The sequence below is a fragment of the Semicossyphus pulcher genome, unplaced genomic scaffold (genome assembly GCF_022749685.1).
Source record: "Semicossyphus pulcher isolate SPU_LCO1_2020_fin unplaced genomic scaffold, fSemPul1.0.p SCAF_21, whole genome shotgun sequence".
NCBI classification, from domain to species: Eukaryota; Metazoa; Chordata; class Actinopteri; order Labriformes; family Labridae; genus Semicossyphus; species Semicossyphus pulcher.
The window spans coordinates 23,283,201-23,310,260 of record NW_027211695.1 but is presented as its reverse complement, the minus strand read 5'-3'; the positions used below and the strand labels follow the sequence as shown (position 1 = coordinate 23,310,260).

The 27,060-nt window shown below is 46.3% G+C and overlaps 1 protein-coding gene across 2 annotated transcripts; it reads right to left on the bottom strand.

Moving 5' to 3' along the window:
* Positions 1-401: 401 nt before the first annotated feature.
* On the bottom strand, positions 402-25,907 carry LOC138601056 (disks large homolog 4-like). Of its 2 annotated transcripts, XM_069672632.1 has the most exons (18): positions 25,671-25,907; positions 21,543-21,668; positions 15,596-15,646; positions 11,763-11,887; positions 11,422-11,591; positions 10,688-10,824; positions 10,456-10,606; positions 9,814-10,082; positions 7,509-7,611; positions 5,175-5,271; positions 4,918-5,094; positions 4,794-4,831; positions 4,655-4,702; positions 3,239-3,340; positions 2,997-3,169; positions 2,736-2,845; positions 2,473-2,564; positions 402-2,385 (listed from the first exon to the last, which is right to left on the bottom strand). In XM_069672632.1, exons 1-18 carry the CDS (start codon positions 25,698-25,700, stop codon positions 2,279-2,281), a joined length of 2,106 nt encoding a protein of 701 aa, XP_069528733.1. In that variant the 5' UTR covers positions 25,701-25,907; the 3' UTR covers positions 402-2,278. The 2 variants fall into 2 exon arrangements, with proteins under 2 accessions (XP_069528733.1, XP_069528734.1); XM_069672633.1 differs by lacking the exons at positions 21,543-21,668; positions 25,671-25,907 and adding an exon at positions 18,800-19,426.
* Between the last annotated feature and the right edge of the window lie 1,153 nt (positions 25,908-27,060).

Below are 27,060 nucleotides of genomic sequence, written 5' to 3'. Positions count from 1 at the left end.
CAGGTTACTTAAGTAACTCGTGTTGTCATCACTTGGGCGTCCTTCTCTTTGGGGACAATCTCATGCACAGGCCGTCATAAATAAATCCTGTACGACAAACAGTGAAAGAGCTAACGCAGGTATGGCGAGCACAGATAGCTGCTAATCCGTGCTAACATATAAATTAAATAAGTTTAGAAACAGTGTGTCAGACTTGTTGGACGGTCTGTTAGTCCAATCAAGCGCACACACAGATTATCTGTCTGATATTTGTATAAAAAAATGACTCACTTCTGGAGACGGCCTCTTGTGGACACTTGAGGAACTGCAGTTTTTAATGTTGGCTTCATGTGTCGGCCCTGCAGCTCTTTGCGGTCACAACGTGGACGTTTCAGCGGTGACGTTTACAATCAGACACACGCTCAGCTTTTATAAGGAATTTATTTCAATATTTCAATAATTCAATTTCATTTATAACTAATTATTTCATTATACAACAAGCTGGTCGTCTCCAACAGCCTCCTCTGTACTGTGTGTGTGTGTGTGTGTGTGTGTGTGTGTGTCACAGGATAATAAATATTCAGATATGATTTTATAGGATTTATAAAGTGTTTCTGTCAGTGCTCAGAAAGAAAAAACAACGTCAGGTAAACCGCTGTGTGTGTGTGTGTGTGTGTGTGTGTGTGTGTGTGTGTGTGTGTGTGATGATGTTACATAATCAATAATTGTGATTATTTCATTATAATAATTTTTATAATTATTCACATGACCCTGATAATCAGTCAAAACCCACTGAAACCATCAGAAACTAGTAAGAGCAGCAGCGGCCATGTTGGATTCACCATCAGTCCCAGTTGCCATGGTTACACACCTCTTGCTGTCACAGATGATGTCACAGGTAGAGGATACCATTTCCTTCCTCCCATAGCACTGTGGGCAAATCAAATCAGGACATGTGAAGGGGTGTGGTTACAGGTCACCAAGCCCCTCCCCTACCTGTCCAGGTGTGTTTTTGGGGTCTGCACCTCTAGCTCCGCCCCCTTTGTCAGATGTCATCTCTGGTCCTGTTCAGGAGCAGGGAATCATGGGTACTGTAGTCCAAAATAGACCCAAAGCAGGGGATGGGAGCTGGATGATCTGAAGATGGATGGTCCTCCTGTGCGGTAGGTGGTGAAATCCTTCACTGGACCAGGGAACTGTGGGTAATGTAGTCCATTGCCTGAATCTTAAAAATGGAAGTGTTCAGTTCCAGTTTACCTTCCTCGTTGTTGCTAGGCAACCAGAGAACTTTCCAAAAACTGTCCACTGCAAAAGAAAGGGATTGTGGGTGTTGTAGTCCAGGTGAGGAGGGTTTAGGACGTTATAGATTACACAGTGAGGGTTTGTGGGTATTCACTGATGATGCAGAGAGGGATTGTGGGTGTTGTAGTCCAGACAGAGGTGGGTCTTAAGTATTGTAGTCCACAGAGACAGGGTGTAGGATGTTGTCATAAAAACAGGAAGATGGTGAGGTTTGTAGTCCACATGAGGAGGACCTTGGGTGTTGTAGTCCACAAGAGAAGGATTGTGGGTGTTGTAGTTCAGCTGAGGAGGATCCTGGGTGTTGTAATCCACATTTAGGGTAGCTTGGGTATTGTAGTCCACATGAGGAGGATCTTGGGTGTTGTAGTCCACATGAGGAGGATCTTGGGTGTTGTAGTCCACATGAGGAGGATCCTGGGTGTTGTAGTTCAGCTGAGGAGGATCCTGGGTTTTGTAGTCTGGTGTTTGATACTTTAAGCCCTGAATAGACTGTGTGTTTGAGCCCCATCGTTTTATTTACAGTCACACAAGTCTTTATGTACACTACACACAAACGCACACACGCACCCAAACACACGCACACACACGCACCATTTCCACATCACAGAAATAAATAGATAAATAGATAACTCAATAAATAAATATTATAATATAAATACTGAATGTGAACTGAAGTCTACTGTCCTCTGACTCATAATTTACTCATAATACAGAATTATTCAATCAACACACGATAAGCTGTCTCTCTCCATCCTCTGACACACAGACAGATGGAGAGACAGACAGGTCCGCCTTCTTAATGAAGCTCATGTTGCTGTTGCCGTGGCAGCATTTGTCCAATCAGCGTGCTCGCTCCTCGTCGTCCCGTAGAAAGAAAGAAAACGGTAAAAAGACAAACACCTGCCCTCTGTCAGGTCAGGACGCTGAGAGGAGGGGGAGGGAGGTGATGTTGGCAGCGGTTTCCATGGAGATGGTGCACGTGGCTGGCGGTGGCCAATCAGAGCCTGTCGCGTGCTGGAACCCAGATGTAAGGGCCGCTCTGCTCCTCGATCACAGCTTTGACCAGGTGGTAGACCTCCTCGAAGCTGTCGCCATGCACGATGGCTGCACACACACACACACACACACACACAGTTAACATAGGACTTGAAGAAGGTCTAATGGTTTTATGGATGCAGGAAGTGTTTGTACCTGTGAAACACTCCAGGAAGTCCTGTTCCAGTTTGATGGCTCGATCCAGCGCTTTCCTCGCCTGATCCTCAGACAGACGCTTGTTCAAGTCCCTGCACGCAAACACACACACACACACACACACACACACACACACACATCTCACATATCTATTCATATTACCCAAAAGTCTCATACAATGCCTCAGATATTCTGACATCTTTCCTAATGTGACCTCACAGATGACCTCACTGATGACCTCACTGACCACCCCACTGACTTACAGGATGTTCTCCAGGGATCGCGGTCTGATGAAGATGGCGATGGGATGAAGCTGAGCTGCCTGCAGCCTCCTCACTGCGTTAGCTGACACGTCCAGGATGCAGTGTTTCCCCTTGAGAACACACACACACACACACACACACACACACACACACACAAAACCTTCATCATCAGTGTGACGACATCATCCTTGTAATCACGTCACTATCAAATGCTGTCAAAACGGCATGGTAAACACGGCCTGTAAATCTTGCGCGTCTCACCTGCTCGGCCACCTGTCGCACGCTCTGCACCGACGTCCCGTACAGGTGGTTGTTGTACTGCCCTGCTTCAATGAAGCGATGGGACTGGATGTCCCTCTCCATCTGTTCCCGTGACGACACAAAGTGGTAGTCCCGCCCATCTGCCTCGTAGTCCCTGCGAGGGCGAGTCGTGTCTGCAGACAGAGAGAGGGGGAGTCACTTCCTGTTTGCTTACATCACGCTGAAGAAGCTGCGATACTCACGGGGGACACAGGAGCCAAACTTGTCCGGGAACTCGGACAGCAGGTCGTCATTGACCCGGTCTTTGGTCGGCCCGAGGATGATGACAGGACGAGCGTAGTCCACTGAGAGACAGAGACAGTTACCTTTATTAACACCTGCTTATCATTACACATGACATCCCACTGAAGGATACAGAGACAACAACACGAGGGGATGAGCTATGAATATTAGATTCACAGCGACACATCTGAGCCAACTTCTCTTTGAAGTCTTCAGACCGAAGGTGAGGGGAAATGTTCCCTGAGAGCCAGTGCAAAGTCATTGTGTGTCATTAGTGAGAATCCATGAGTTCAGAGATTCTTCTGACATCCTGATGTGGTAACACAAACGGTTGATCCAAACTCCATTCAAAAAACAAGCATTTTAAAAACGGGTTTCTTGTCGTCCTGCAGACAGACCTGACGAAGCATGAAATCTGACATTTTACAGTTATTCAGCTTCCTTTTAACCCATCATCCATTTAATTCCACTTATCCGTGGTCAGGTTGTGGTGCCGGAAGACTAAGCAAGTTAACCTAGACGTCCCTCTCCTGGATCCGGAGGCGTTCCCAGGACAGGTGGGATATTTAATCCCTCCAGCGAGCTCTGGGTCTGCCTCTCTAGGCTGCCTCTCAGTGCAATAACTTCACTTTCAGCTGTGAATTGGCCCTGTGCCGGAAGCTCTCCTCCCCCCGGCTGTGACTGTGAGATCCTGTCTGTGACAATCTCAAACAGAATCTGAGACAAGGGACAACCCGGGCAGAGGGCAACACGTGTGGGAAGGTGTTCGACTGTGTGCCGAGGATGCGGATACAGCTCTCACTTTGGTTTTACATACACCGGATGGCTCAGAGCAACAGCCCCCCGTACCCCAAGCCCCACCCGTTCCCCCCACACGACCCTCTGGGGGACAAGACTGTAGGCCTTCTCCAAGTCCACAAAGCACATGTAGACTGGGTGAACAAACTCCTGTGACCCCAGATCTGCAGATCTGATGATACAACGGCAAAGTGTTTCATCAATCTTTGTGTGTTCCAGTACTTGGTACACTTCATCATCACCCTATGCTTGAGCACGCCGCTTGTTATGGACAGTTCATGGCTACCATGAAACCACATGCAGGTTCAGATCAGGCAGACAGTTTCTCCCAATCACCCCCTCCAGGTTTTTCCATCGTTGCTCGTTGCATTGTAATTTAATCACAGTGAAATGAGTTCATTGGAGGCTCATGCCTGATAGATTAATATGTGGAAGGACGAATGTCTGAGGAACAACACCAATGATCACACTGCTCTCTCTTCCCTCTGGTCTGAACACAGATAAAGAGACGGCGTTTTTCTTTGACTGGTTTCCAAGAGTTAATATAGAAAGCAGAGTTTCCTCTGTGTGACACCGACCTTCAATCTGAGTGATGAGCTCGTAGCTGTGGACGAAACCTTCTCTGCCTGTGAACACACAGGTACACACAGGTACACACAGTTACACACAGTCATACATTCACTGAGCCACTGTTTATGAAGACATCATTATTTTCACCTTTGCTCTTCATGCGGGACCACTCCTTCCTCTCCACTCTGCAACACAAACACATCAGTGATGAGCCGGCTGGAGATACGTCAGTAAAACTACAGTGTCTGCGTGTGACTTGTACAGTATGAACCTGTGTTTGGACGGGACGTATCCCAGCTCCTCCAGCTCCCCCTGCTGGTTCACTCTTCTGGCCTGCCACCACTCGTCATCAGAGCTGTCCATCACATGAAGCACCTCCCCAAAGTTAAAGTCCAGAGCCTGTGATAGGACACCACAATCCCACTGCTTGTCATAGTCGAACAGAGCCCTGAAACACGACAACACAGAAGTTAGTGTTACACAGATCTGTTCATGTGGACTCACCTGGACGAGAGAGCGACAGTTTACCTGATGTAGAAGCTGCGGTTAGCTCTCAGACTCCCTGACGAGCTGTTCATCATCTGCTCCCTCAGGTCATGGATCTTTGCTTCAAAACGGCTGTACTCTACAAACACACACAACGTTAGCTTGATGGAGCTTATTGTTAGCTTAATTTAAGATCGATGCTAGAGTTAGCTTAAAGTATGCTAAGTGTTATCTTGGTGTCAGTTTAGAGTTAGCTTAATGTATGCTAAGTGTTATCTTGGTGTCAGTTTAGAGTTAGCTTAATGTATGCTAAGTGTTATCTTAATGTATGCTAAGTGTTATCTTAATATTAGCTTAGAGTTAGCTTAATGTATGCTAAGTGTTATTTTAATATGATCTTAGAGTTAGCTTCATGTATGCTAAGTGTTATTTTAATATGAGCTTAGAGTTAGCTTCATGTATGCTAAGTTTTATTTTAATATGAGCTTAGAGTTAGCTTCATGTATGCTAAGTTTTATTTTAATATGAGCTTAGAGTTAGCTTCATGTATGCTAAGTTTTATTTTAATGTCAGCTTAGTGTTATCTTTATGTATGCTAAGTGTTATCTTAATATCAGTTTAGGATTAGCTTAATGTATGCTAAGTGTTATCTTAATGTCAGCTTAGAGTTAGCTTAATGTATGCTAAGTGTTATTTTAATATGATCTTAGAGTTAGCTTAATGTATGCTAAGTGTTATTTTAATATGAGCTTAGAGTTAGCTTAATGTGTGCTAAGTGTTATTTTAATATGAGCTTAGAGTTAGCTTAATGTATGCTAAGTGTTATTTTAATATGATCTTAGAGTTAGCTTCATGCATGCTAAGTGTTATTTTAATATGAGCTTAGAGTTAGCTTCATGTATGCTAAGTTTTATTTTAATGTCAGCTTAGTGTTATCTTTATGTATGCTAAGTGTTATCTTAATATCAGTTTAGGATTAGCTTAATGTATGCTAAGTGTTATCTTAATGTCAGCTTAGAGTTAGCTTAATGTATGCTAAGTGTTATTTTAATATGATCTTAGAGTTAGCTTAATGTATGCTAAGTGTTATTTTAATATGAGCTTAGAGTTAGCTTAATGTGTGCTAAGTGTTATTTTAATATGAGCTTAGAGTTAGCTTAATGTATGCTAAGTTTTATTTTAATGTCAGCTTAGTGTTAGCTTTATGTATGCTAAGTTTTATTTTAATGTCAGCTTAGTGTTAGCTTTATGTATGCTAAGTGTTATCTTAATATCAGCTTAGAGTTAGCTCAATGTATGCTAAGTGTTATCTTAATGTCAGCTTAGAGTTAGCTTAATGTATGCTAAGTGTTATCTTAATGTCAGCTTAGAGTTAGCTTAATGTATGCTAAGTGTTATTTTAATATGAGCTTAGAGTTAGCTTAATGTATGCTAAGTGTTATCTTAATGTCAGCTTAGAGTTAGCTTAATGTATGCTAAGTGTTATTTTAATATGATCTTAGAGTTAGCTTCATGTGTGCTAAGTGTTATTTTAATGAGCTTAGAGTTAGCTTAATGTATGCTAAGTGTTATTTTAATATGAGCTTAGAGTTAGCTTCATGTGTGCTAAGTGTTATTTTAATATGAGCTTAGAGTTAGCTTCATGTATGCTAAGTTTTATTTTAATATGAGCTTAGAGTTAGCTTAATGTGTGCTAAGTGTTATTTTAATATGAGCTTAGAGTTAGCTTCATGTGTGCTAAGTGTTATTTTAATATGAGCTTAGAGTTAGCTTAATGTATGCTAAGTTTTATTTTAATATGAGCTTAGAGTTAGCTTCATGTGTGCTAAGTGTTATTTTAATAAGCTTAGAGTTAGCTTCATGTATGCTAAGTGTTATTTTAATATGAGCTTAGAGTTAGCTTAATGTGTGCTAAGTGTTATTTTAATATGAGCTTAGAGTTAGCTTCATGTGTGCTAAGTGTTATTTTAATGAGCTTAGAGTTAGCTTCATGTATGCTAAGTTTTATTTTAATATGAGCTTAGAGTTAGCTTAATGTGTGCTAAGTGTTATTTTAATATGAGCTTAGAGTTAGCTTCATGTATGCTAAGTTTTATTTTAATATGAGCTTAGAGTTAGCTTCATGTGTGCTAAGTGTTATTTTAATATGAGCTTAGAGTTAGCTTAATGTGTGCTAAGTGTTATTTTAATATGAGCTTAGAGTTAGCTTAATGTGTGCTAAGTGTTATCTTAGTGTCAGCTTAGAGTTAGCTTAATGTGTGCTAAGTGTTATCTTAGTGTCAGCTTAGTGTTTTAGCTTGGTGTTAGCCTAATGTTAGCTTAACCTTGTTAGCTCATTGGTATCTGAGTGTTAATACTATGCATGTGTGTGCTCACCTTCAGGTCTGTACTGTGCTACTATGGTAACAGTCTGTCCGGCGTTCTTCAGCGCTGCTGCTGCCTGTTCATGTGTGGCATACCTGAGATCCACACCGTTCACCTGCACACAACCACGATAACAGTGCAGTAGCATTAGCAATAACTATAACAGTAAAACAGGGCGACAGTAACCTTTGACCTCAGTGTGAGGACTCCGACTGCAGAGCTGTTACATCACAGTGTGAGTGAGTTCAGGTACAAACAAAGACACCTGTATTCTGTGTGTGAATCAGGTAAACATGCTCCAGGTTGTGTTGTAGTGAGACCACACTGACGAGACCACGTCATGTCATGTCTCTCACAGCAGGACTTTCATTATTATTATTATTATTATTATTACTATTATTATTATTACTATTATGGCATTATTTAAAATCATCATATCTCCTGGTAGTCTCAGAGTAGTTAAGGACACTCTGCCTGCCTGATGAAGGAGTTATGAACACATTATTATTGTTTCATCGTGTGTGTTTATGTATTGTACATGTCTGTATCTCCACCTGAGTAACAGGTAGCAGTAAACAGGATTGATCCTTTATTTTATCCATTAATTATAATAGATTAACATAACGCTTTGACAACACACGCTTTGATGACGAGAGGCTTTCATTTCAGATGTCTCGCTGTAACCATGTCAGTATGTTTAACACTTAAACGAGCTGCAGAGAGAGAGAGGGAGGGAGAGGGAGGGAGAGAGAGATGGGAGGGAGAGAGAGGGGGGAGAGAGAGATGGGAGGGAGAGAGAGATGGGAGGGAGAGAGAGGGAGAGAGAGGGAGAGAGAGAGAGATGGGAGGGAGGGAGAGGGAGGGAGAGAGAGGGAGGAGAGAGAGATGGGAGGGAGAGAGAGGGGGGAGAGAGAGATGGGAGGGAGGGAGAGGGAGAGAGAGAGAGATGGGAGGGAGGGAGAGGGAGAGAGAGGGAGGGAGAGAGAGGGAGGAGAGAGAGATGGGAGGGAGAGAGAGGGGGGAGAGAGAGATGGGAGGGAAGGAGAGGGAGGGAGAGAGAGGGAGGAGAGAGAGGGAGAGAGGGAGGGAGAGAGAGATGGGAGGGAGAGAGAGGGGGGAGAGAGAGGGGGGAGAGAGAGATGGGAGGGAGAGAGAGGGGGGAGAGAGAGATGGGAGGGAGAGAGAGGGAGAGAGAGAGAGATGGGAGGGAGGGAGAGGGGGGAGAGAGAGGGAGGAGAGAGAGGGAGAGAGAGATGGGAGGGAGGGAGGGAGAGAGAGGGGGGAGAGAGGGGGGAGAGAGATGTACAGATCAGGGTCCTCAAACTTTCTGGAGCCAGGGACCCCTCACAGGGGAGAACATTTTCCAAGGACCCGCTCATCATCGTAACACCGATGAAGCGTTTGTATTGTAAACGTATCAACCTGAACACGGAGCCGTTTCATGGTGATGAACAGAGAAACCGTTTGAATCATGTTAATCGCACTGATTTACTTTAAACAGAGGCTCGCTTTATTCAAACAGCTCGTGGACTCAACTTGACAACATGTATCACCGCGACCTGAGTGATTCATGACACACTGACGTGATGTCACAATCAGATCAGTTTCTATTGGTCCAAAGCTGACGTGGGCGGAGTAATGGACACAATGTGCTTGTTTCATCGGCACAAATGGTCCTCACCTGTAGACATGCAGTTTTTAATGTTGCAGCACAATTTTATAATTTATTATAAATGTATTATGATTACTTCGCGGACCCCCAGGGGTCCTAGGACCCCGCTTTGAGAACCACTGGTATAGATGTCAGTTTAGTGAAGTGTCTGAACCGAACTGTAGACAGGAGTCCTTGTTTACAGTGACAGAGAGGGATATGCACGACTCCTCCGCAGGTTGACAGTGAAACAGTTACGCGGATCATATATTAATTTTGGGACTAAATTACCGGTGGGGACGATTCTCCGCCCTGCTGCCGTGTGTTTTCTCTTGCACGCTGTTTCACACTTAAAGTGTGCTCAGGGAGTCGGGAGGCTGCAGCTGTTACCGCGGGAAATTAGAGACGGACGCTTTCCTGCTGATCACAGTAATGGCGTGGACAAATAGATCAGTGGTGGTCTCAATCTGGAGTCCGCTCTGTCCGAGACCAAGACCTACAACACTAGTTTCAGGTGTGATCACCTGCAGAGAGTTCACTCAGCCTAACGTGTGACTGAGGCAGGACATTTCTGAAAACTGATCACATGAACGGCTGTTATTCTGTGTTCCTGCTGGTACTACAGCTCCCATCATGCTCTGGAGGATAGAAACAGGAAGTACTCACACTGAGGATCTGGTCTCCCTTCCGGAGCTCTCCGCTCAGGTCCGCTGGTCCTCCTGCGAGGATGAAGGAGATGAAGATGCCCTCTCCGTCCTCTCCGCCCACGATGTTGAAGCCCAGCCCGGTGGACCCGCGCTGCACACACACCCTGCGGGGCTCCCGGGAGTACTCGTCCTCTCCCATCATGCCACGGGGGATGGGAGAGTAGCGTCGTGGTGATGGGGGAGGGAGGGCTTGTGGGTAATCACACATGTAGTCCGGCTCCATGTAGGCTGTAGAGAGGTAAGAAAGAGATTATAATAGTGAGACCTGAAGTTCTGCTAGCGCTGAAAAGATGTCAAGGATTTTAATGTACAGTTTGTCCTGAGGGGGCGCTCTGCAGATCCTAAACATCTACGCTTATTTCCACCAAAGTGTCACCTGCAAACTTTCTCTGCAGGCCTCTGACAGATATTTACAGAGCTGGAGAGCTTAGTGCTAACATGCTAACAGTACCAGTCTCTGGGTGTCTTTATGTCGTCTCGTTAGAGTCCTGTTTGCTTTGCCTCCATACATTTGGTTCTCAGGATTCAATCACGGGATTGAAGCTCCTCCAAACAGGAAGTGTGACAAACAGGAAGTGTGAGAGCTCACAGGGGTACGTACAGCTGGTCAGGTCGGGGGGGCTGTATCGATCGACAGGGTGGATGTACTGCGAGGTAGGCGTGGCCACCTTCAGGTAGACAACCTCCCCTGTGTTCTTCAGGGCGGACACCGCATCTTCGTGCAGGACGTCCTCCAGAGACACATGGTTCACCTGTGGGGTCAGAGGTCATGTTAGTCCAGAACCCTGTGGATTAAAAACATAGAAGCATTCAGGACGAGGGTTTTTCCCTACTGCCAGTATTTTGTCCCCAATCTGTAGCCGTCCGTCGCGGTGTGCTGCCCCGCCCTCGATGATCTTTGTGACGTAGATGCTGTTGTCTCCAGGAACGTGTTGGTTCCCCACACCGCCCGCTATGCTGAAGCCCAGACCTGGACCAGACGAAACATCTCTTCAAGAACAGTTCTGAGGTATGACAGGTGTTTTTTCTTTCATGTTGTGTAGAATAACCAAAAACAGGGTTCTGTTGTTTGTGGAACCACTGAATAATCGCTGTGAGAGGTTCCTCCATGCAGCTTAGATGTTCTGACTTATGGAGAATGATTATAACACACTTCAGTCAGGTTCTCTAAAGGACTAACACATCGTGTGCAATAAAAAGAACCATAAAGAAACACAGCATACCCTCTGTAGGTTCTATAAAACAAGTTCCTGCTGTCTGAAGCCAGAAGGTTGTTTCTTTAAATGTACTGTAAAAGTGACACAGTGTCCTGAACTACTCGAGAACATTTTAAAAAGGGTTCTTAAAGGCATGATGGAGGAGATCCTTTATAACACGGTTCTATAGTGCAGGTGTGTTTTTTCTGACGGCTTCTTCTGATGAACATAAGGACCCTCTAAGGACTGTAGAACACAGAACCTTTCTAATATTGAGGTTCTGCAGCATGTTTAATCACTGGAGAACCTTCTCACAGGGTTCTGATGTCTGATTCTGGATTTGTTTATAAAGTTTATAAAAATCTTCCCACCTTTCGGTCCTTTCATCAACTTGATCTGTGTGATGCGTTCGCTCGGTGGGCGTCGCCGCAGGACATACAGCCTGACAACAGGCCCCGCCTCCTTCAGCGCCTCCACGGCGATGGAGTGAGTGACCTCACGCACGTCCACGTCGTTAACGAATACGATGCTGTCGTTCACCCTGCAGATGCAGAGAGCGAGAGAGAGGTTCTAGGAAGGATCACTGGTTCAGAGGAGCGTGTGAAGGTTCTGACTCTCTGCCCAGGAACAGTTTCATTTAGCAGACGTACATCTGAGACTTAGAGTCTTAACACCACACACACAACACCACAGAAATGACAGGTGTGTGTACCTGAGGCGCCCGTCCTGAGCGGCGGCTCCTCCAGGAATGATCTTTGTGATGAAGATGGACGGGTCGTCTCCGATGTGAGGGTTATCTGTCCCTCCTGCGATGCTGAAGCCCAGACCAGAGTTTCCCTGAACACACACAAACACACATCGTCACACACACACACACGTTATCACACACACAAACACACGTTATCACACACACAAACACACGTTATCACACACACACTCTCTGTTTCAGGTGTCAGTAACGTGTTCTCTGAGCAGTCCGAGGCAGACGTTTCATGTGATGATCAAAGTTTCCTCACCGACACTTTTCCTCTGATTCAACTTCAAAATGTTTCCTGAAATAAACGAGCGAGGATGTCAGTCGGGTGGAGTTTATTTCTGTTCCCGTCAGTCGGGTGGAGTTTATGTCAGTTCCTGTCAGTCGGGTGGAGTTTATTTCTGTTCCTGTCAGTCGGGTGGAGTTTATGTCAGTTCCTGTCAGCCGGGTGGAGTTTATTTCTGTTCCCGTCAGTCGGGTGGAGTTTATTTCTGTTCCCGTCAGCCGGGTGGAGTTTATGTCAGTTCCTGTCAGTCGGGTGGAGTTTATTTCTGTTCCTGTCAGTCGGGTGGAGTTTATGTCAGTTCCTGTCAGTCGGGTGGAGTTTATTTCTGTTCCTGTCAGCCGGGTGGAGTTTATTTCTGTTCCTGTCAGTCGGGTGGAGTTTATTTCTGTTCCCGTCAGTCGGGTGGAGTTTATTTCTGTTCGTGTCAGTCGGGTGGAGTTTATTTCTGTTCCTGTCAGCCTGGTGGAGTTTATGTCAGTTCCTGTCAGTCGGGTGGAGTTTATGTCAGTTCCTGTCAGCCGGGTGGAGTTTATTTCTGTTCCTGTCAGCCTGGTGGAGTTTATTTCTGTTCGTGTCAGTCGGGTGGAGTTTATTTCTGTTCCTGTCAGCCGGGTGGAGTTTATGTCAGTTCCTGTCAGCCGGGTGGAGTTTATTTCTGTTCCTGTCAGCCGGGTGGAGTTTATGTCAGTTCCTGTCAGCCTGGTGGAGTTTATGTCAGTTCCTGTCAGTTGGGTGGAGTTTATTTCTGTTCCCGTCAGTCGGGTGGAGTGTATTTCTGTTCCCGTCAGTCGGGTGGAGTTTATTTCTGTTCCCGTCAGCCGGGTGGAGTTTATTTCTGTTCCCGTCAGTCGGGTGGAGTTTATTTCTGTTCCCGTCAGCCGGGTGGAGTTTATTTCTGTTCCCGTGAGTCGGGTGTAGTTCATTTCTGTTCCTGTCAGCCGGGTGGAGTTTATGTCTGTTCCTGTCAGTTGGGTGGAGTTTATTTCTGTTCCTGTCAGTCGGGTGGAGTTTATGTCAGTTCCTGTCAGCCGGGTGGAGTTTATTTCTGGTCGTGTCAGCCGGGTGGAGTTTATTTCTGGTCGTGTCAGTCAGGTGGAGTTTATTTATTTTCCTGTCAGTCGGGTGGAGTTCATTTCTGTTCCTGTCAGCCTGGTGGAGTTTATGTCAGTTCCTGTCAGTTGGGTGGAGTTTATGTCTGTTCCTGTCAGTCTGGTGGAGTTTATGTCAGTTCCTGTCAGTTGGGTGGAGTTTATTTCTGTTCCTGTCAGTTGGGTGGAGTTTATTTCTGTTCCTGTCAGTCGGGTGGAGTTTATTTCTGTTCCTGTCAGTCGGGTGGAGTTTATTTCTGTTCCCGTCAGTCGGGTGGAGTTTATGTCAGTTCCTGTCAGTCGGGTGGAGTTTATTTCTGTTCCTGTCAGTCGGGTGGAGTTTATGTCAGTTCCTGTCAGCCGGGTGGAGTTTATTTCTGTTCCCGTCAGTCGGGTGGAGTTTATTTCTGTTCGTGTCAGCCGGGTGGAGTTTATTTCTGTTCCTGTCAGTCGGGTGGAGTTTATTTCTGTTCCCGTCAGTCGGGTGGAGTTTATTTCTGTTCCCGTCAGTCGGGTGGAGTTTGTCAGTTCCTGTCAGTCGGGTGGAGTTTATGTCAGTTCCTGTCAGCCGGGTGGAGTTTATTTCTGTTCCCGTCAGTCGGGTGGAGTTTATTTCTGTTCGTGTCAGCCGGGTGGAGTTTATTTCTGTTCCTGTCAGTCGGGTGGAGTTTATTTCTGTTCCCGTCAGTCGGGTGGAGTTTATGTCAGTTCCTGTCAGTCGGGTGGAGTTTATTTCTGTTCCCGTCAGTCGGGTGGAGTTTATTTCTGTTCGTGTCAGCCGGGTGGAGTTTATTTCTGTTCCTGTCAGTCGGGTGGAGTTTATTTCTGTTCCCGTCAGTCGGGTGGAGTTTATGTCAGTTCCTGTCAGTCGGGTGGAGTTTATTTCTGTTCCTGTCAGCCTGGTGGAGTTTATGTCAGTTCCTGTCAGCCGGGTGGAGTTTATTTCTGTTCCCGTCAGTCGGGTGGAGTTTATGTCAGTTCCTGTCAGCCGGGTGGAGTTTATTTCTGTTCCCGTCAGTCGGGTGGAGTTTATTTCTGTTCCCGTCAGCCGGGTGGAGTTTATGTCAGTTCCTGTCAGTCGGGTGGAGTTTATTTCTGTTCCTGTCAGTCGGGTGGAGTTTATGTCAGTTCCTGTCAGTCGGGTGGAGTTTATTTCTGTTCCTGTCAGCCGGGTGGAGTTTATTTCTGTTCCTGTCAGTCGGGTGGAGTTTATTTCTGTTCCCGTCAGTCGGGTGGAGTTTATTTCTGTTCGTGTCAGTCGGGTGGAGTTTATTTCTGTTCCTGTCAGCCTGGTGGAGTTTATGTCAGTTCCTGTCAGTCGGGTGGAGTTTATGTCAGTTCCTGTCAGCCGGGTGGAGTTTATTTCTGTTCCTGTCAGCCTGGTGGAGTTTATTTCTGTTCGTGTCAGTCGGGTGGAGTTTATTTCTGTTCCTGTCAGCCGGGTGGAGTTTATGTCAGTTCCTGTCAGCCTGGTGGAGTTTATGTCAGTTCCTGTCAGTTGGGTGGAGTTTATTTCTGTTCCCGTCAGTCGGGTGGAGTGTATTTCTGTTCCCGTCAGTCGGGTGGAGTTTATTTCTGTTCCCGTCAGCCGGGTGGAGTTTATTTCTGTTCCCGTCAGCCGGGTGGAGTTTATTTCTGTTCCCGTGAGTCGGGTGTAGTTCATTTCTGTTCCTGTCAGCCGGGTGGAGTTTATGTCTGTTCCTGTCAGTTGGGTGGAGTTTATTTCTGTTCCTGTCAGTCGGGTGGAGTTTATGTCAGTTCCTGTCAGCCGGGTGGAGTTTATTTCTGGTCGTGTCAGCCGGGTGGAGTTTATTTCTGGTCGTGTCAGCCTGGTGGAGTTTATGTCAGTTCCTGTCAGTTGGGTGGAGTTTATTTCTGTTCCTGTCAGTTGGGTGGAGTTTATTTCTGTTCCTGTCAGTCGGGTGGAGTTTATTTCTGTTCCTGTCAGTCGGGTGGAGTTTATTTCTGTTCCTGTCAGCCGGGTGGAGTTTATTTCTGTTCCTGTCAGTTGGGTGGAGTTAATTTCTGTACGTGTCAGTCGGGTGGAGTTTATGTCAGTTCCTGTCAGTCGGGTGGAGTTTATGTCAGTTCCTGTCAGTCGGGTGGAGTTTATTTCTGTACGTGTCAGTCGGGTGGAGTTAATTTCTGTACGTGTCAGTCGGGTGGAGTTTATGTCAGTTCCTGTCAGTCGGGTGGAGTTTATGTCAGTTCCTGTCAGCCGGGTGGAGTTTATGTCAGTTCCTGTCAGTCGGGTGGAGTTTATGTCAGTTCCTGTCAGTCGGGTGGAGTTTATGTCAGTTCCTGTCAGCCGGGTGGAGTTTATGTCAGTTCCTGTCAGTCGGGTGGAGTGTGTTGGTGTGTGTATTGTGTATTGTACCTACATATTGTGTAGCAGTGTGTAGTACAAAGTGTGTTACCCTCTCCAGAGTGATCTCCTCGTACTCCAGCTCTCCCTCGGATCCGTTCATCTGGAAAAACAGAAAAAACTTTCATCACATCTCTGCTGACTGCTCGTCTCCACGGCAACTCCATGGTAACAGCTGTTGAGCCCTCAGGGGGCAGGTTACCTAGGCAACTGTAACTGTAGCTATGGTGACAACCTCTCTCTCTCTCTCTCTCTCTCTCTCTCTCTCTCTCTCTCTCTCTCTCTCTCTCTCACACACACACACACACACACACACACACACACACACACACACACACACACACACGCGCACACACTCACAAGATTATGACATCACTTCCTGTCGATTGATAAAACTACAGAACGTTACAGAATAAAAGCCTGACTAGAAATACAAACACTGAAACACATCCCCCTGCTGCGCTAACATGCTAACAGCTCAGGTGTTGCTAACCGCTCGGTAATACTAAGAGCTCAGGTGCCTCTAACAGCTTGGGTGTTGCTAACATCTCAGATTTTGCTAACAGCTCAGGTAATGCTAAAAGCTCAGGTAATGCTAACAGCTCAGGTAATGCTAATAGCTCAGGTAATGTTAACAGCTCGGGTGTCGCTAACAGCTCAGGTAATGCCAACAGCTCGGGTTTTGCTAACAACTCGGATTTTGCTAACAGCTCAGGTAATGCTCAAAGCTCAGATAATGCTAATAGCTCAGGTAATGCTAACAGCTCAGGTAATACTAACAGCTTGGGTTTTGCTAGCAGCTCGGGCGGGTCTTGCTAGCAGGTAACACATGTGTCCTGTCTCCAAATGCTGACATGTTAGCGTCCATGCTAAAATAGCTAATGTGTGTCCACTTGTCAGCACTCGTCCCCATCATGTCCCACAGCAGCAACACCTCATCACCGTCCCCTTCAAAATAAAAGATCCACAGTCCTCTCTGTACCAGCCCTGTATGTTACCGAAACTACTGCTACAGATGTTAAACCTGTGAGTCTGTCTGTCTGTCTGTCTCTCTGCCTGTCTCTCTCTGCCTGTGTGTCTGTCTCAGGGTGATGTGTCCCTGCAGGGCGGAGCAGCTGTCTCACATCTCCTCATTGTGTTTGTCTCTGGAGGATCTTTAGGAGAGTTTCAATAGAGTTATATAACAGAGAGAGAGGGGCGAGCGAGGTAGAGTGACAGTAGGAGAGAGAGAGTGTGTTACAGTTCTCTCTGAATTAATTAAACGTATTCCTCATTTCCCCTGACAGCTCTCTCTCTCTCTCTCTGAGTGGATGTCTCTCGACCACACAGTGCTGGGATAGAAGCAGCTCCACTGTTATCGGAGTGGTGAGCTGAGGGGGTGAGGAACAGGACGAGAGTCTTTGGACCTCCAGGATTCATGCAGGACACAAACTATAAAACCTAAGTAACCCTAACTATAACTAAGATGAATGTTCTAAAACGAGCTAAGCTAACAGTCGTATACACAAAGTCAATGCTAACAGTTTGGTAGTTTATTGGAGGCAAAGCTATCATTGCTGTAACTAAATTAAGTCAAGGGTCAAAGCCTAGATGCTAAATAAAGTTAAAGCTAACAGACTACAAGCTAACCACGGCGGCATTAAAAGTAAATATAGTCTGTAGCTAACTGAAGTCCAAGATACACGTCTATAGTCGCTGCACTCAAAAGAAGCTAACAATTTAGGGGATATTTAAATAAAATATTTAAAGAAATAGAAACAACGTGTAGCTGCTGAGCTAACACTCTGCCGGCTAACTAAAATTCAAATCTGGTTACTAAAGGAAGTCAAAGCTGAAACTGTTGTAGCTAAAAACTTTGCAGGAGGCTAATGGAAGTAACAGAAATGTATCAAATGTAGCTGCTAACAGGCTGCATATTGGTGTGGTGGTTAGCACAATCCCCTCACAGCAGGAAGGTCCTTGATTTGATTCTCTTTTGCTACTTTGAGAGAAGCTTGCTAAGAGGCTAATTAAAAGGTAAAGTCGAATAATGAATGTCTTAACTCCAAAAAAGCTAGTCCTGTAGCTAAGTTCAGTCATAGATCAAATCAATTGCTCCTTTGAGAAGATGCTAACAGTTTAGAGGCTTATTAAAGTTGCAGAAATATATAAATACTGCAGTTACTAAACCCAGGTGAAGCTAGCCCTGTAGCTAACCAAAGTCAAAGGTAAATGTCTAATGCTACTTTGAAGTCCAGCAAACCGTTAAGAGGCTAATTAATGTTGGGTAAATATATACTTAGTGTAGCTGCTAACTTACTTAACTTTGAGAGCTAACTCTCTACTGGCTAACTGAAGTTAGTTAGTTAAATATATGGAGTCCAAGCTAACAGGAAGCTAACTAAGGCTTAGAGGCTTATTACAGTCAAAGTCCTTCCAGTCAATTGGCTTGCATTGCTATAAGCGAGGGCGACTGTGGCTCAGTGGTATTCAGCAGTTGGTGGTTCGATCCCGGCCATCGGTGTGTACGGTGCTTTAAATGTCCTGATTGCATCTTTACATGAAACAGACTTCAACTGGTTTTAGCTTCATGAGGCTGAAGTTCAGCTTCTTCCACTTCTGGACTATCTTCAACTTAAAACTGTTTCGAGTCGTCACCTTTTGGTTTTTTGATGGTTTATAAAATACACAGCGAATCAGATTAATCAGTAATGAAAATAAATCTTAGTTGCAGCTTTAACTAATTCTCTACAGGCTAACTGAAGTCCACGATAAGAGTCGAGAAACTAGCTTCAGTACAAGCTAACAGTTCTGTGGCTAACGAAAATCAAATGAAAGCTTTAGTAGCAGTTAACACCCTGATAACTAAAGTCCAACACAGAGGTGTAGTAGCTAGCCTCACCTGAAGCTAACAGTGTCACCTGAAGCTATTTCAGTTAGCCACAGGAAGGATTACCATCCTGTTACTTAAAGCTAACAGACCTGTAGCTAACTTCAGTCCATGCTAACGGTGTCGACTGGTGTCCAGGCTGTGCCTCCATCCTCTGACCTCTGACCCCTGACCTCAGACTGAAAGTTTCACTCTAAACACATAAAACGGATACAGACGTAATCTGTGGCTGGTCCAATCAAAGCAGAGGTGACTGCAGCATTAGCCCCGCCTCCCGGTGGAGGGAGGCGTCCAACATGATTGGTCACAGTACAGTACAGGCTCCACCCCCTCCACTCCAGAGCCAAGCACATGTTAATGAGAGGTTCTTAAAGGGACGGTTCCTACCATCATCCTCTGCCTGTGTCTCTTTGCTCTCCGCACGTTGTTGATGAATCGTCTTCCCATCTTCTTGGCGTACCACACTGACACAAACATCACTTCCTGTTTGCCCCGTCTGTCTCTCTGCCTGTTTCTCTCTCCTTGTTACATAAAGACTGATGGAGTGACGGATGAATAATTAACAAACAGAGAGAAGCAGAGAGAGAGGAGGCTCTCAGCACACACTCGTTAAGCTCGTTAGCTCCTGTTTCCTGCACGCGTTAACGAAGCAGAGCGCTGCAGACATGACTGACAGCTCAACACATCACTCTGTCATCCCTCGTTCATCCAGAGAGAGAGAGAGGGAGAAAGAGAGAGAGAGGGAGAAGGAGAGAGAGAGACAGGGGTGATAAACGACAAAAATCCTTCGTTAGATGAAGAGAAAGAAAAAAAGAGCAAACGTATCCCAGGAAAAAAGAAAAAGAGAGAGAGGCTGTTTATCGCTCGCCCTCTCTGTCATCCCTCGTTCCTCCTCCGCTCACTCGCTCGCTCGCTCTTTCTCTCTCTGCTCGACCCTCCTGACGCTCCACTGCACATCACCCTCTCTCTCTCTCCCTCTCTCCCTGTGACTCTACCTCTCTCGACCGCTCTCTGAAGGAATCCCCTCCCCTCTGTGATGTCACTTGGCCGCTGGCCGAGAGAGAAACAGAAGAGGGAAGGAGAGAGAGAGAGAGAGAGAGAGAGAGGGCGAGAGAGAGAGAGAGAGAGAAATACAAGGAGAGAGAGAGAGGGAGAAAGAGAAAGACAGAGACAGCGAGAGAGATACAAGGAGAGAGGAGAGAGAGTAAATTAATTCTAACAAAAAGAATGATTTCAGCCAACACACACACACACACACACACACACACACACACATAACACACACGTTCAGGCTAATGTTGTTGCCATGGTAACAAGCCCCCCCTCTCCCCCCTCCTTCCATTCTCATCGTTGCCATGGTGACTGTCGTGCAAAAAAGGCAGAGGGATGCATCACATTCAGAGTGGGCACAGACAGCCCACGCTGTGTGTGTGTGTGTGTGTGTGTGCGTGTGTGCGCGTGTGTGTGTGTGTGTGTGTGTGTGTGTGTGCGCGCGTGTGTGTGTGTGTGTGTGTGTGTCAGTAATTAACCGTGCTGGGGTCCTCTGGCTGTAGGACTGATCTCTGTGAATATTAATAACAGAGTAACAGCTGACCTCAGATCTGTTCACTGTAACTCTTTAGCTGCCTCGAGGACCCTTACAGCCTCCTAGAGGACCCCTTCATCCTCCTCGAGGACCCTTACATCCTCCTAGAGGACCCCTTCATCCTCCTCGAGGACCCTTACAGCCTCCTAGAGGACCCCTTCATCCTCCTTGAGGACCCTTACATCCTCCTAGAGGACCCTTACATCCTCCTAGAGGACCCCTACATCCTCCTAGAGGACCCCTTCATCCTCCTCGAGGACCCCTTCATCCTCCTAGAGGACCCCTACATCCTCCTCAAGGACCCTTACAGCCTCCTAGAGGACCCTTACATCCTCCTAGAGGACCCTTACATCCTCCTCAAGGACCCTTACATCCTCCTCAAGGACCCTTACAGCCTCCTAGAGGACCCTTACATCCTCCTAGAGGACCCTTACAGCCTCCTAGAGGACCCCTACATCCTCCTAGAGGACCCTTACATCCTCCTCAAGACCCTTTACATCCTCCTCGAGGACCCCTTCAGTCATTTCAAGGACATCTGGAATTTTCACAAGGACACTTAGAGCCTCTGCAATGACAACTATGACCTCATCAGGCACCTCTTAAACCTTCTCAGGACCTACATCCTGGAGGATGTCTGGAATCTTCTGCACAGTGACTGTTATGACCACAGAAGCACCTCTCAGTCGTCCTTAGGAACTTTACCATCCCCACGGAGCCCTATATCCTCCTCAAGCACCTCTCGCTCGTTCTCAAGGATGTTAGCATCCTCAGGAATACATTCTCTTCAAGCAGCCCACAGACCACCCCAGGACTGAAAGAACCTTCTCAATGATCTTTGGAACCTTCTCTAGTACCCATGGAACCTTCTCTAGTACCCATGGAACCTTCTCAAGTACCCATGGAACCTTCTCAAGTACCCATGGAACCTACTCAAGTAGCCATGGAACCCTCTCAAGTAGTTTTGGAACCTTCTCAAGTAGTTTTGGAACCTTCTCAAGGACCTCAAGGCCTGCTCGTTATCTTAAGCCTCATCTCTTGCCTTTCTCTCTCTGACCTCCGAATGTCCTCAAAGAACCACATAGCTTTCTGAAGGACCTCTGAAACCTTCTTGAAGACATCAAAAATCTTGTCATGGATCGCTGATATCTTTTAAGGGACCATCTCAGGCCCTCATTTAATCTCTTGAATGACCAACACCCCTATACTTTCTCAAGGACCTCCTCAACCCACTGGAACCCCCTTAATTACCTCTAAATGATCCTCTGGACCCCAGAGCCTCCTCAACGACCCTGGAACCCCCTTAAGGACCCTAACCCAAACCTCCTCAGGGCCCTTACAATCTCTCCAAAAACCTTGGGGACCTTCTCAAGGACTCGTCAAAGCAGAGGCAGGAGGACCTACTGTAACAACCAAACAGACCCTTTTCAAGTGTAGTTTGGGCGATTGAATTAGACTGCTGAATTCTGGGACATGTAGTGTAGAACCCCCTCAGTCTGTGTGTGTGTGTGTGTGTGTGTGTATGTGTGTGTGTGTGTGTGTGCATACAGTGAGTGCGGCAGGGTGTGTGTATCCGTCCAGGTGTGCGTGGCTCAGGTCTGTGCTGCGTCCGTGAGTCATGTGACCGGGGCTGGGGTCGACAGGTGGAGTCTCATCGTCTTGGTAGCGATACTTCTGCAGAGACAGATCACATCAGCTGTTAGCATTAGCTGATACTCCTCCTCACATCTAGAACTCATCTTCAATTCTGTCTTAGACTGATCTGATTGGCTTTTCGTCCATGACATCACACACACACACACACACACACACACACACGCACACACACTCTCAAGGTGACCTAAAGAATCATTTCCATTTGAACCTCCTCCAGACAGAGAGAGACAGACAGGGACTAGGAAGGAAAAAGGAAACCGTGGAGGAAGTAAGAAAGGGAAAGGAAGTGGAGAATCAGAGGCAGGGTTAGTGATGGGGTTGCCATAGTAACGTGAAGGCCCTGAGAGCCTCGTTGCCCAGCAACTGACATCACCAGACAGAGGAGGAGTCAGCCTTATCGTTATTATGATTATTATTACATTAATATAATTTGTATTATTTTATTTTTAATGTGTGTGCAGCTGAAAGGTGTGAGACGAGCCCCAGATCCCTCCATGGCACCGACACACGCCTTCTACTACCAAAACAAAGATGGCCACCGGGCAGCAACTGGCTGTTTATTTGAGCTTTTATTTTGAAAGAACAAAAACTTCAGGGAGACGCTTAGAGTTCAGTGACATCCTGGATGACCTGTCAGTGTTGTCATCATCAGCTGTCTACAGCAGCCTCTGACATGCCTTCAGATCAGACTCTAAAACCAGACTGGACTGGACGGGACCAGACCAGAGCGGACCAGACCAGAATGGACCAGACCAGAATGGATCAGACCAGACCATCCAGAGTGGACAAGACCAGACCGTTCAGGCTAGACTAGACCAGACTGTCCGGAGTGGAACAGACCAGACTGTCAAGAGTTGAACAGACCAGACTGGACGGGACAAGACCAGATCAGACCAGACCAGACCAGACCAGAACATCCAGAACATCCAGAACATCCAGACCATGTCTGACCAGATTGTCCAGAGTGGACCAGACCAGACCAGAGTATCCATAGCAGACCAGACCAGACTGTCCGGACCATACCAGACCATCCAGAGCGGACCACAACAAACCAGAGCGGACCAAACCAGACCGTCCAGATCGTATAGGACCAGACCGTTCAAAATGGACCATACCAGACCACTCACTCACTCACTCACTCACTCACTCACTCACTCACTCACCCACTCACTCACTCACTCACTCACTCACCCACTCACTCACCCACTCACTCACTCACCCACTCACTCACCCACTCACTCACTCACTCACTCACTCACTCACTCACTCACTCACCGGACGAGTCAGTCCGACTGGTCCTCGTGAATGAAATGACCCAATTATGAACTAGAGCGTGGCGGATGTATTTCAGGTGTGCATACAAAGCAAATTCACAGACGTGTAAACCTCTGACAGAACACAAACTTAGTTATGTTTATTAATGAAGACATTATAATGTCAGCAGGTTTATGGTCAAGTTGGGCCAAGTAACTGTTCTATCTGAGGAAGGAGTGAGTGAGTTGTTTCTTACAGGTAAACCAGAACCTGAATTGCTCACCACCTGTTTAATACCAGTCCAAACCAGCCAAAAAACTGCCTGAAACCAGTTGAAATGGATCTAAACTGGTTAAGAAGTACCTGGACTGGGGTCTTAATGGTCCATTGACACAGATTGTTTTCCACTCAGGAGTAGGTGGACTTAAAGCCTTGGTCTGAATACACAAGGAGAATTCTGAGTGTGTGACTGTGTGTGTGTGTGTGTGTTTGTGTGTGTGTGTGACTGTGTGTGTGTGACTGTGTGTTTGTGTGTCCATTAGCAGTACTGATATAGCTAAAGATAGTAGAAGCTATTTCTGATCTAACACATCCATCTCTCTCTCTCTCTCTGTAAGAAATAGACAATTATTAGACCAGGAAACTGTGGATATAAAAACACTTAATAACAGTCCAAACCAGGGCTATAGCACCAGGAGATACTGGTCCAAACCAGGGCTATAGCACCAGGAGATACTGGTCCAAACCAGGGCTATAACACCAGGAGATACTGGTCCAAACCAGGGCTATAACACCAGGAGATACTGGTCCAAACCAGGGCTATAACACCAGGAGATACTGGTCCAAACCAGGGCTATAGCACCAGGAGATACTGGTCCAAACCAGGGCTATAACACCAGGAGATACTGGTCCAAACCAGGGCTATAACACCAGGAGATACTGGTCCAAACCAGGGCTATAGCACCAGGAGATACTGGTCCAAACCAGGGCTATAACACCAGGAGATACTGGTCCAAACCAGGGCTATAACACCAGGAGATACTGTTCCAAACCAGGGCTATAACACCAGGAGATACTGGTCCAAACCAGGGCTATAACACCAGGAGATACTGTTCCAAACCAGGGCTATAGCACCAGGAGATACTGGTCCAAACCAGGGCTATAACACCAGGAGATACTGGTCCAAACCATGGCTATAACACCAGGAGATACTGGTCCAAACCAGGGCTATTACACCAGAAAACACTGGTCTGAACCAGGGCTAAAACACCAGGAAAACAGGTTCAAACTGGGGCTAACACCAGTAAATACTGGTCCAAACCAGGGCTAAAACCCGAGGAAATACGGGACCAAACCATGGCTATAACACCAGAAGACACTGGTCCAAACCAGGGATAAAACAACAGGAAAACAGGTCCAAACTGGGGCTAAAATACCAGAAGATACTGGTCCAAACAAGGGCTATAACACCAGTAAATGCTGGTCCAAACCAGGGCTAAAACACCAGGAAATACAGGACCAAACCAGAGCTAAAACACCTGCAAAACAGGTCTAAACAAGGGCTAAAACACCAGTAGATACTGGTCTAAACTGGCGCTAACATCAGTAAATACTGGTCCAAACCAGGGCTAAAACACCAGGAGATACTGGTCCAAACCAGGGCTAAAATACCAGTAAATACTGGTACAAACCAGGGCTATAACACCAGTAAATACTGGTCCAAACCAGGGCTAAAACACCAGGAGATACTGGTCCAAACCAGGGCTAAAATACCAGGAAATACTGCACCAAACCAGGGCTATAACACCAGGAAAACAGGTCCAAACTGGAGCTAAAACACAAGTAAATACTGGTCCAAACCAGGGCAAAAATACTATGAAAACAGGGCTAAACTGGGGCTAAAATACCAGAAGATACTGGTCCAAACAAGGGCTAAAACACCAGGAAAACAGGTCCAAACCAGGGCTAAAACAACAGGAGATACTGGTCCAAATCAGAGCTAATACACCAGGAAATACTGCACCAAACCAGGGCTATAACACCAGGAAATACGGAACCAAACCAGAGCTAATACACCAGGAAATACTTGACCAAACCGGGGGCTAAAATTTAATTTAGCACAATGCCTTCGCTGCTTCAGTTAGCATTATGCTAATATTACTTTAAAGTGCTGCATTTTAAAAAGCTGCTAACAGGCTGAAGTTTTTCTGAGATGTTTCCAGCTGATGTTCAGTGTTTACTTGACTCCCTTGTTACGTCCATTTTACTTTAACGAACAACGACAGGAAGAGCTTGTTAAGTGAGAGGAAACAGCTGATCAGAGTGACAGAACACTTCAGTAAAACAACACACCTGTTGCACCTGTGTCATTCAAACAGATCAACACACGGCGAGTCATGATCCTTCTCTCAGATTCAACATGAGATGTGCCTGTCATGTGACCTGTGTGAGCCCAACATCTCAGCCCTGCTAATAGCTAGCTACAGGCTGGAGCTAGCATGAGCAAAGATACATGCTATTGTGGCCACGCTAACCACACACACACACACACACACACACACACACACATATATGAAGAGAGAGAGATGAATGAAAACAAGACAAAAGAAGCAAACACACAAAAACTGGCTTTGATGATTTATGAGGACACACGTTTTATAAGGACATGTTTGTGTCCTTGTTAATCGTGTGTGTGTGTGTGTGTGTGTGTGTGTGTGTGTGTGTGTGTGTGTGTGGTAGCGGTGAATGCGGGCGGTCTGCTCTTACCTTGGTGGTGACAATGCAGAGGCAGTCCATATCCACACACACACACACTCACACACACTCACACTCACACACACACATTTCCACACACTCACACACTCATGCTCGATCTCTCTCTCTCTTTGTCGCCCTCCCCCCCCTCTCTCTCTCCACGTCTGTCTGTCTGTCCTCGCTCGCCCGCTCGCTCTCCTCTTCTATCCTCCGTCTGTCAGCACCGAGCGAGCGAGAGAGAGAGAACGAGAGAGAGAGAGAGGGGGCGAGCAAGACAGATGAAGAGTGGTGTGTGTGTTTTTTGAGGGGGGGTGTACACCTCCTTGAGTCACTCGACAAGAAGACGGAGAGAGAGAGGGGGGGGGGGGGTTGGGCTCCTGTTGCCATGGTGTTATGCAGCTGTTGCCCCGGTAATGCTGCTGCAGCTGTTGCTAGGTAACAGCAATGGGTGTTGCCATGTGGATTAAAGAGAGAGAGAGGCAGACAGCGTGTGTATGAGCGTGTTCCTACCTGTCCAGGTGTGTGCGGCCGGCTCGATGTCTGGTTCTCACAAACTGTCAGCTCGTAGAACTCCTGTATGTCTGTGCACACACACACACACACACACACACACACACACACACACACACACACACACACACACACACACACACACACACACACACACACTTGTTAAAGAGGAAGATGATTTTTTAAGCACAAACAGACGTTACATCGCTCTCTTCAAACACACCAGACTCCATTGATAAAAGCAGTGATTTTAGCTGCTGCTCTGCTGCTGCCTGATCTGCTGGTTTGTTGGTGTTGTTGTGTCACTTCAGTTTTTAAAAGGTTCTGATCCAACACAAGCAGTAGAGCAGCAACTCCTGTGTTCTTGGTGGTTAAAACACAGTTTTTATCAATGGAGTCTGGTCTTAAAGTGACTTCTACTGTTTGACATTACGAATACATCCAGGGGGCGCTGGTTTAGCTCAGATGGTAGAGCAGCCCGCCGTGTACAGAAGCTACAGTCCTCGTCACACTGATCACAGGTTTGACTCCTGGTCTGCCAATGCTTTGGTGCACCCCCCCCCCCTCTACTCCCCACACTTCCTGTCTCTCTTCAGCTGAATGCCAAAAAAATCATCTTTAAAGAAAGAAAAGAAGAAAGAAGAAAAAAAGAAATAATATAGAATAACATAGAAAATAGGAAATAGGGTGATGTTTGAAACGGTTGGTTTAACATCTGTGTAACACATACTCACATGATACTGTGCAGCCTGTTTTCAGTTAGTTCAACGTGTGAACGCGTCAACCAAAGACAAACTTCAGTGTTTTAATCATTATTTAGTAACATTTTTGGTTTTATTTAACGTGTATCTTCAGACCAGTTAAAACTGGGAATAAAAAGGAACATCAGAAG